This window comes from Hordeum vulgare, chromosome 2H, assembly GCF_904849725.1.
Source record: "Hordeum vulgare subsp. vulgare chromosome 2H, MorexV3_pseudomolecules_assembly, whole genome shotgun sequence".
NCBI lineage: Eukaryota > Viridiplantae > Streptophyta > Magnoliopsida > Poales > Poaceae > Hordeum > Hordeum vulgare.
The window spans coordinates 416,554,722-416,565,751 of record NC_058519.1 but is presented as its reverse complement, the minus strand read 5'-3'; the positions used below and the strand labels follow the sequence as shown (position 1 = coordinate 416,565,751).

Genomic DNA, 11,030 nt, shown 5'->3' with positions numbered 1-11,030 from the left:
TTAGAAAGGCCTCAAACAACCACTTGAAGGATGCAAATGTTTCATCATACATGAGAGCAACACCAAAAACTACAGTTTCTCTAAAATGGTTGAAACCGACAAACACACCAAAGGGTCTGCTCTCCTTATTTGTTCCAAAAGTAGTGTCAAAACTGACAACATCACCAAAATGTGCATAGTCCATGATCATCTTAGCATCAGCCCAAAATATGTTTGCTATTTGTTCTTCACAATCCATTTGCAATGCATATTGGAATGACGGGTTTTCAGCAATTTTGTCTTGGAAATACTTCAGCATGCTACCTGCTTGACCATATGCCATTTCACGTTGGCGCTTGGTCCGCAAATAGTTCTTGTGATCACGGAGGGTATAGCTAAGATTGAGTGATCCACCAACTTGGCGACTAGCCAATTCATGTGCAGCTTTTGGCCCAATTCCTGCATCATCCGCCGTCTCAATTTCAAATGCTTGCAACTCTGAAATTTTCCTTTGTGATACCATTAGGTGTAAGGTTTCTGGCAGGTGTAGTGTGTGATTGTGTTCCAAAATCAACTCTGACACTTTCAGATTTTCCTTCTTTCGATCCATTTTAAGATTCATGTAGACTTGACAATCAGTTCTAGTTTCAGCTCGAGGGCACTTTGTTAAATAATCCCTTTTGTCTCGTGTTCGATGACCCTCATTTGCGCAAACAAACCTACATGATGTAACCTTGCCATCGGTTGGTCTTTTGTTTGTATACCTTTTTCTGACCTCAAATCCTTTCTGTCCACTGTACGTAAGCCAAAATGACCAAGCATCATCTGAATTTCTGAATTCCATGCCGACATGAGGTACCAAACTAGGCAATACAACTCTGAAATGTAAAAACAACATGAACATTAGACTTGTGGGATACAAAATAATTTCTATGAGAGAATAAACAAAAAATAACGATAATTGGGATAAGAAAATTACTTATTGGAATTAGATTCAGGGTGCATTGTATTTGCCTCTTCTTCCATCTCAGTTGCTTCTTCCATAAAAAAAAGATGCCTGATTAGAGTTCAGAAGGCTGCTCCTTCCATCAGAAAAGGGATTGATGAGCAGAGGAGCCGTCCCTGTAGGGCGTTGGGGGTCTCCTTCCGATCAACTAGCAGGTTGCTTCTTCCATTACAAAAGGGAATTTCGATCAATTTCTAAAGTAATGTGACGGTGAAAGTTCAATCAGTCTGAGAGTTTAATCATGTGTTAGATTTCAGAGAAGGACAATGGAGACTTACTGAGATTGGAGAGCAGAGCAGCAGTCCCAGCCAGCCGACGGGATCTTCTTCCGATTAACTTTGGCGCCGTTCTGTATTCGTGGCTGCTGCTGGCGCCCTTTTTCTCTGGCATCTCGCGCTTTTTCTCCCTTGCTTCCCTCGCTATCGCCAGACTGGGCCACTTGGATGATGACCTGTTGGGCCGCATGGGCTGAACGGAAGAGAAGGAAATAACGCAGCTCACAAGAAGTCGTCAGATTGACAACCAACGACGCAGGGCAGACTACGTCCCTCGGCAGTAGATCGTTCTAAGTCAGACGATCTCGTTCCACCGCGTCCCATCGAACATCGAAGGAAACCCTAACTGGGAACGGCACCGCGAAAGTTAGGCACCAAGCCCAAACCCGTACCCCCAACATGGCGCCGCCGTCGCAGGCGGCCACCGGCAAGCGGAAGAAGCAGCACAAACCCACCAAGAGCCTCGCCGTGAAATCAACCAATCCCGTCTCGAAGAAGACGCACAAGCAGAAGAAGCCGCGGCCACCCGCTGAGCAGGACCAAACCAACGCCGTCGCCGCCGCAGGTGAACCCGCGGGCGGTGGCGTCCTCTTGTCGGCCGCGCTGCCGCCGGCGCGGCAACTCGAGTTCCTCCTCCGCAGCTTCGAGCGCGCCGCCAAGATGCGCCTCTCCCCACTCGAACTCGGCGCCTACTCTGGTATGTCCACATTCAGACGAACCACTGTGCTGGCCCTGTCCAATTCGATTCAGCGTGTCTCTATGCTCGTCACGCCGTAAGTGTTGGATGGACTATAAAAAATTTCCTTATCCGCTGCGGTGTGTGTAGAGGCGTGCATGGTGCAGCTCGCCGAGGGGGCGAGCCAGGACGTGGAGAGCTTTGGTGACCATGTGAAGGGGGCCTTTGGAGCGATGTGGAAGGGGGAGCTCTGTGAGGGGAGACTCGTTGAGGGGTCGATCGATGCGGGCAGCCCAGCGCTGCTGGTTATCAGCTTGGGTGCACTGAGATCACTGGACCTTCTGAGGTAGCTGCTGTTATGGTACTTTTTGTGTGTATGAAACTGCTGTTGATGAATTGGGTCGCACCACTTGAACTGCCACTACACCGTTTTGAAAAGAAATTGTGGGCGAGAACTATCAGAAGTTTCTATCATGTATATCTTCAAATTCTTGCTTGAAGCTGCTGTTGCCCTGTTCCCATAACATCAGCATTTGGCTTCTAGGGGGTTAAAGATGTTTACTAGAGGATGCCGTTCAGTAAAGCTCTTCGCCAAACACATGAAAGCGGAGGAGCAGGTATGCCTTGTCTCACAATGAAAATTTTCTGTAGCATCAGGCTATTGCATTTTTCTAGTCATGCACACCCGGACCCAAAAAATGGATGCATCCATCTTTAGTGCTAGTTGCAAGCGCCGAATCGCTAGGGTTGCTACCAAGGTTTTTGAGTCACCAAGTCAAGTCAAGTCATCATGACTCTGACTCAGCGATTAGTAGCGCCTAGTTGCTGCATTCTCCTGCCCTGTCTAGGCGACTCAAAACCATTGGTTGCTACCTTATTGCTTGATGTATCCTGTTTGCCTATAATGTTCTCAAATAAAGCAGTTCTGTGCCTCCGTGATTCTGTGCCTCCGTGATTCTGCTACAGATGCTCTACCTGGATTTAGTACCTTGATGTTGAAAGAAACCACAACATTATTTTTGCTCTAAACCATGGTCATTACGCTATCTGATGGGTGATTTGCCTGCGTTCTAATTCTTTTGGAGACATGACCTGTTCGGCGAAAAGTAGCTAACCCTATGATAGCACAAGACAGCGAAGTAGAAGGCAGAAACAACATGTCAGCAAAATGGCAGGAAATAATCATCCCGCCTGAGCTCAACCATACTTTTGCCAGATTTTAGGTGGCAGGGTGAGCTGTTAGGAAGTATTAGTATTAGGAGTCCTTATTAGTCTACTAGTATTAGTCCAGGAGTCCTTATTAGTCTATGTTTACTTTCCTTGCACCTCAAGTCATGTGTAATATATATATATGCCCCTTGGGCCTTCAATAATAGACAAGTTGCTTTCCTAACATGGTATTAGAGCCCTAGGTTCTTTTTTTCGCACGCGCAACTCGTGCTTTTTCCTCTAACCCGACGCTCTCGCTACAGCCTCTCTCGCCGACGCTTCCTCTCGCGTCGTGCTCGTGCTGCAGCCGCGTCTCCAGCCTGCCCCACCCCGCCGCGGTCTGTCCAACGCCGCTGGATCACGCTCCTGATCCGTTTTCTCCCTGGCTGCAGGATATCTCGTCCTCGCCGCTGCCTCGATCTGGAGGCCGACTCCACCTGTCTCGACCCTGAAGGAACGAAGGCGGAGAGCCCAGCAGGGGATCGATCTGGACGCCGCCGCCCCTTCCCGCTGCTGTACGCCACCAGCAGCTTTGGTCTCCCATCCTGCTTCGCCCGGTTCTGCTTCAAGGTCGCCAGCAGCTTTGGTCGCTCCAGCTCGAGGCTGTCTACAACTAGTAGCCGCTGCAGCTCGCATCTGGCAGAGGGATTGAGTCTGCTACAACCAGTCTGGCAGAGGGATCGAGTTCAATAGAGCCAGATCGAGTCCGCTGCAGCCAGATCTGACGCTACATCTCGCCAGATCGAGTCGGCTGCTGTCATACGTGGACGCGGTTTGCTGACTGAGTTCTAAAAAAAAATTAAAGAAAGAAGAAGAAGAAGAAGATGTCTACTGCATCGGGCTATGTTGCTGTCCCTCGTTGTTCGGTGATCTTCGATGGTAGTAACTACACTGAGTTCATTGGCTTTATGCGCATTCACATGCGTGGCATCCGTCTATGGGGTGTTCTTTCTGGCGAGGTCTGCTGTCCGCCATGTCCGGTTCCTCCCGTGGCTCCCACTCCGCCGACCCCACCGGCTCTTCCTACGGATGCTTCTCAGACCGCAAAGGATTCGGCTAAACTTGCTGATGAGGCCGCTGTGAGTGCTTATGATGAGAAGGTCTTGGCTTATGAGGAGGCTCTTCAGGTGTATCGTGGTGCTCTGACCATTTACACCCAGTGGCTTGATGATGATGCCCGTGCTGCAGCTGTTCTCAATGCTAGTGTTCTGCCTCAGTTTGCCTCTGAGTTTTTGGGCCTTCCTACTGCCTTTGAGATGTGGACTCGCCTTCGTCAGCGCTATGCGCCCTCTGGTGATGCCTTATACCTCTCCGTGGTTCGTCAGGAGCATGCTCTTCAGCAAGGTGACTCTACTGTTGATGACTTCTATGCACAGAGTTCTGCTATCTGGCGCCAGCTCGATTCTCTCCGCACTGCTGGTTGTCGTACTTGCCCCTGTTGCCAGGCTGTCCAGACCAACTTAGAGTTTCATCGCGTCTACGAATTCCTGTCTCGGCTCCGTAAGGAGTTTGAGCCTCGGCGTGCTCAGTTGTTTGCTCGTGGCCGTATTTCTCTCATGGAGGCGCTTTCTGAGATTCGTGCTGAGGAGACTCGCTTACGTGGTGCTGGTTTGCTGGAGGTTCCCTCGGTGCTCACTACTCGGGCTACTTCTACGCCCCCTGCTGCACCGACCCCTTCTCACTCGAGTGCTCCGTCGCTCTTACCCACTCCTTCTGGAGGCTCAGGTCGCCCCCGTCCACATTGTGGCTACTGCAACAATGATGGTCATATTGAGTCCCACTGCTACACGAAGAAGAACCACTTGCGCCAGGCGCAATCATCATCTACAGAGACTTCGTCATCTACCTCGACAGCTTCAGCCATCGCTTTGACTGAGCAGGATATTCTGCGACTTAAGCGTCTGCTCGCTGCTTTAGGTTCTTTCTCGACGGGTACTGCTGGTATTCTGACTCAGGCTTCCCGCATTGAGCAACCACCTCCTACACAGTCAGGACCGTCTCACGCACACTCTGGTTGGAATTGGCCTTCGCCGCCATGATCTTATTTTTTCTCTTCCGCTGCCATCATCTCTAATCTAGTGTGTATTTTCTAGTTTTCTTTGTTTTCCGCTGCGTCCACCAAATCCGTTGATATTTTGTGTTTTCTCATGCCATGCGAGTCCACCATAACTTAGTCTGTGAGCCTTTCTCCGGTCCTGATCCTTTCTATGCAACTTTTGTGGCCTATTTGCCCTTGTTGTTTTCTATAGGATTTTCTGGACTTCTTTTGCATTGTCGATCTACGTCCATCGTGCCTTATCCGCCGAGCTTCCTTCGCCGACGGTTGTCGTGGAGTATGATTTTCTGCACAATGCTTTATTCCTCTCGATGTGCCATCTTCTTTTGACAACCCATCTTCTGCTGATACTTTTGTTGTAACTTCATGTGATGCGGTGTCTACCTCTGATGTGCCATCTCTTCGTTATCTCCTTCGGCGACTCGACAAGTTTTGAAGACTCTTCATGCTACGACGACACTCTCAAGACGCGGATTTGGATTATCATTGTTTTTAGTATTACACTTCTTCAAATGCAATGCTATTGCATACGCTTTGCATTTGAGGGGGGGGGGGGGGTGTTAGGAAGTATTAGTATTAGGAGTCCTTATTAGTCTACTAGTATTAGTCTAGGAGTCCTTATTAGTCTATGTTTACTTTCCTTGCACCTCAAGTCATGTGTAATATATATATGCCCCTTGGGCCTTCAATAATAGACAAGTTGCTTTCCTAACATGAGCAACATCCATCTTGGGTGGTAGCCCAATTATGATGCCTTTTCTCACCTTCTCCAAGTCCTGTCTCGCCCTCTTGTTCGACCCCCTTCTCCTCTCTCCCTGTTGTGTGAGACCGTTAGTGGTTGCTCAGTTGGGAGGGGAAGAGAAAATTTAATGCTCTTGGTGACATAGGACGGGTCAAACCAATGGACACCTTTATTTTATTTGATTGTTCTTTTATTTGCAAAATAGCAAACAAGATTGTTGTAACTGTTAGGAAGTATTAGTATTGGTCTAGGAGTCCTTATTAGTCTATTAGTATTAGTCTAGGAGTCCTTATTAGTCTATGTTTACTTTTCTTGCACCTCAAGTCATGTGTAATATATATATGCCCCTTGGGCCTTCAATATAGACAAGTTGCTTTCCTAACATGGTATTAGAGCTTAGGTTATTTTTTTAGGGCACCGCAACTCGCCCTCCCGATTCAGTCTCGTCTCGCTCGCAGCGGGCCTCCCTGGCCGATCTCCTCCACCCCGATCGCAGCTACCGGTCCCGCTCGAGCTCGTCCCGCTCCTGGCCGGGATTGAGGCTGCTGCTCCCCGTCCTGCTGCCGGATCTCGCGTCAACGCCAGCGTTGGCGGATCGCATCCTCCTGCTGCTACCTCTCCTGCAGGCCCGCAGGTCTTCTGCAGCTCTCCCTGGCCGCTGGCTCCCGATCCGACTTCTGGCGCGGGCCTGCTGGATCCTGTCCCCATCACCGCCATCTGCCTATCTGCCGATCTGTCCGTCTCGTGGCTGGAGGGAGCCGTCTCGTGGGAAGCAGGCCAGGCTGGAGGGAGCCCCTCGATCTGTCCGTCTCGTGGCTGGAGGGAGCCCCTCGATCTCGTCCAAGCCTCGATCCCGTTGACTAGTTACTTTCTAAAAAAAAAGAGCAAAAAAAAAACTGCTGCTATGTGGTGGTTCTGCTCATGCTGCTACATGATGCTATTGGCCACCGCTGCCTCTCCTACACACGTGCTGCTTGCTGCTGCATGCTACCTTGTCGTGGCGTGTACTGCCTAGCTTCCGATTGCATGTTCTGCTCCCGCACGTCCAGCTCGCGTGCTACTGCTATTCTCTTCGCCATGATATTATTTTTTCTCTTTCGCTGTCATCATCCCTAATCTAGTGTGTGTTTTCTAGTTTTCTATATTTTCCGCTGCGTCCACCAAATCCGTTGATATTTTGTGTTTTCTCATGCCATGCGAGTCCATCATACCTTTGTCCGTCAGCCTTTTCTTTGGTCCTGATCCTGATCCTTTCTATGCAACTTTTGTGGCCTATTTGCCCTTGTTGTTTTCTATAGGATTTTCTGGACTTCTTTTGCATTGTCGATCTACGTCCATCGTGCCTTATCCGCCGAGCTTCTTTGGCCGTCGGTTGTCGTGGACTATGATTTTCTGCACAATGCTTTATTCTCTTGATGTGCCATCTTTTTTTTTTGACAACTCATCTTCTCTTGATACTTATCTTGTATCTTCAAGTGATGCGGTGTCTTCCTCTGATGTGCCATCTCTTCGGTGTCTTCCTCTTGATGTGCCATCTTCTTTTGATAGCCCATCTTCTCTTGATACTTATCTTGTATCTTCAAGTGATGCGGTGTCTACCTCTGATGTGCCATCTCTTCGTTCTCTCCTTCGGCGACTCGACAAGTTTTGAAGACTCTTCATGCTACGACGACACTCCTAGACCAACACTATTGCATTTGAGGGGGGGGGGGGGGGGGGTGTTAGGAAGTATTAGTATTGGTCTAGGAGTCTAGGAGTCCTTATTAGTCTATGTTTACTTTTCTTGCACCTCAAGTCATGTGTAATATATATATGCCCCTTGGGCCTTCAATATAGAGAAGTTGCTTTCCTAACAGTAACCTACGGCATGGACATTCTGATTTTTTTTCTTGGCCTCATACTGGTTTTTATCCAGTTATCTCATTCTCTTTGCTAATTTTCACATGTAGGTTGCGCTACTAAAAGATCGAGTTAATATAGCCTGTGGTACACCCAGCAGGTATGCGATCTTGAATGCTCAAGCCTTTGCCTGGCTTATGTCTTTATGTTTAATCAGCAATGAGAGCTTAGTATTTGGTGGATTCAAGACCAATTGGGTTCACAATTTTTAACTTGTAGGTTTTAAGATTTATTTTAGGTTTTAATACTTGAAAGTGCTGTGATTCATCTTGTTCAAAGATAAAATGATATGTCCTTGTCGATTTGCTAGATTCAACACCTTTAATATGATATAGGTTTTATATTTGTCTTCCTCGGAACAGAGCATTTGTTGTTTATTGTTGGTGCCTCCCTCCCCCCATTTTAATGAAGCGCTAATAGTTTCATGAAACAGCACAATATTTGAAGGAATAGTGTCTAACTTGCAAATTTCGGGACAGCATGTTTAATTTATAGCTTGCCAAAACTAATGCAAAGTGCAGCTTGGTACAGAAGTGTGAGTAAGAAAAACTGGCCACAAATGTGGCAAGATTTAGCAAAAAGTTAAGCCCGTGACACATGATTGTAGGAATATTAAAATGCAGCAATGCTATAATGCATATTAGACACATACCTAAAAATCTGTGGCTTGCCTAAGGCATAGCAAACTGTGGCTGGGAACCGCATATGCCCTTGGTTACATCATTTTGTGGAATCGTTGGGCATATGCTGGTACTATGATTGAAGCTGTCTTGGCCTGTCTTTCTGGAGCTCAAAATAAGTAGTGAACAGAAGAAAAAGTAAAAAGTTGGCTGACAAAGCTTACTGCCCTTATTCTTTTGTATTGTTCTTTTAGACATCAGAGTGTGTTTCCGAAGGGAAATTACTGCTTTACTACGATCTCATTGAAGAAACAAAGTCATGGAGAACTGACAGCGGCATTTGCTTGGTCATTGATGCCGTCTCATTTTGCATACTTTATTCGCCGTGGGCATTGGGCATGACAATATTGAGATTAAACTTCTTGATTATTAATTCTTCCAACTTTGGTAAAAAATCAATGTTTGTTTCCATGCAAAGCATGGGATATTACATCTTTTATTTTACAAGTTTGATAAGTAGGTCGTATCTAAGAACACTTGTGTTTCTTCTCATGCATTATGTTGCTAAGTGTTATAGGATTATGCCTGTTAATTTAGAAGTTGACTGAATTCTTACCGTAAATAGTCTAGTGGAGGAAAATATTGCCTGCTATTCAACAGTAATACATGTACATTGTCGTCCTTTTGTAATGGTAGCAACATAAGTTTGTGTGTTGTATAGAGCAGTTTTGCATCTTTCTTTCATTTAATCTTTCCCCTTATGCTTGTTTATTTCTTGATCAGAATCAAGAAACTAATTGACATGGAAGCTTTATCACTGTCACGCTTGAAATTGGTGGTGCTCGACATGCAGAGGGACCCGAAGTCATTTAATTTGTTTACGCTACCGCAAGTCAGGTACCACTCACGGCAACAACTTTGGTCATTAAAAAAACCCACATTCAACCAGTGCCATTTTCATCTTATATATATATATTGTTTTTTTCCGTATCACTTTTGATGCAGCAATGAGTTCTGGGACCTGTACAAGGGGTATCTTGATGAGAAAGTTAGAGGAGGCGATACAAGAATATGCTTTTATGGTGCTGTTTCTGAGAAAGACGCCAATAAAGTCCTCACACCTGCCGAGTAAATGTATACCATGAAGTAGTGTCCCAGTTACACTAATCAATTGTAGTTGGCGGCAAGATATTAGGAATTTTGGTCGGGTGAGAAAATTAGGAGTTTTGGTTGTGATTTTCCAATGTACCTTTGCACTCCCGCTGAACGAGTAAGTCTGCAAGATATGCAATGTTTCCATGAGACTCGAGCTGCGGTGTTGGAATTCATATCAAGTCATGAACTCAAGCTGGGATATTTAAGAACTCTAGTGTATTGGTTTACAACTGCTATGCGCTAGTGTTAAACAACAAACAAATTTGGACTCAAAGCTTTTCACTATATTTTTTTTTAGGGTAAGTCATTGTGGCTAGTTTTATTGAGATTGGTAAACATGGCTACAACATTCACAATTACACTCATGATAAAGCCACCCAGTTACAAGACATGACTAGCTATTTTATGTCTTGCGACATTCGCCTGTCTTGGACTATGTGTGAATTCAACCTTCCTACCGTGGTAAGAAAAATAGGCAACGTTGGCACATCCAGCTTCAGATGCCTAATTCTTCATGCCGTTCGGGATCTCTGACGCCCTGATCATGGAGGGTCTTTCTCGCAGGTCTTTCTCTGCGAGAAGGCATTCGTTTTGCTTCTCGTCGAGGGTTCTCATATGTGATTATGGAAGTTGATTGTATGGAGTTGGTGACACTCTGGAACACTCGTTATAATTCTCGCTTAATTGTGGCTCCTTTATTATTAGAAATGGGAGAGCTTAGTAGTTTTTTCTACCTCTTTTGTTATTCAGCATGTAAGCAGGTCAGCAAACGTTCCAGTGCATTTGTGTGCAAAGCTTGCTTGTACGTTGAATGTGACCGATAGCTGGCTAGATGAAACCCCTAGCTTCTTGGTGTCCAGCCTCTTGACCGATTGTTCCAAGAATGCTTTTATATAAATAAAGCTCTCTGACTTCCCCGCAAGAAAATGGCGTCACCCTCTCGCTGCATGTTAGTCTTCTTCCTTCTCACCAACAATAAGTACCCTCTCGCTGCATGTTAGTCTTCTTCCTTCTCACCAACAATAAGTACCAGCGGCAAAGTCACTGCTTCTAGAGAAACGCACGTCTGAATGTAGCGGCAGATGCACGCATGGTATCCACGACAAGGGGACCGTCCCGATTCACACCAAGCTGACATGCTTAGTATAGTTATGCGGTGGATGCGGTTCTGCACGTATATGACTATTTAGGAAGGGACCATCTCACAGTACTTACTCACACACTGGTCTGCGCAGCACGGCCTTGATCCGTGCGGAGCACAACCATCAAAAGTGCGATCACCAAGTCCAGGTAATAAATTTCAGTGCCTCGAAGCGATTCTTTTGTCCTAAATTTTAAAAAGTGCGTACACACTATTTAGATGGAGCGAGCGGCGGCAAAATTTCGTGTTTTGACCCTTTTACGTAAGTTCAA

The 11,030-nt window shown here is 46.4% G+C and overlaps 1 protein-coding gene across 1 annotated transcript; it reads left to right on the top strand.

Annotated features, from left to right (window-relative positions):
- The first annotated feature begins 1,545 nt into the window (after positions 1 to 1,545).
- LOC123426470 (uncharacterized protein C3orf26 homolog) lies at positions 1,546 to 9,771 on the top strand. Its single transcript, XM_045110312.1, has 6 exons — positions 1,546 to 1,957; positions 2,087 to 2,282; positions 2,481 to 2,553; positions 7,893 to 7,942; positions 9,246 to 9,359; positions 9,468 to 9,771. Exons 1-6 carry the CDS (start codon positions 1,660 to 1,662, stop codon positions 9,592 to 9,594), a joined length of 858 nt encoding a protein of 285 aa, XP_044966247.1. The 5' UTR covers positions 1,546 to 1,659; the 3' UTR covers positions 9,595 to 9,771.
- The last annotated feature ends 1,259 nt before the right edge of the window (positions 9,772 to 11,030 follow it).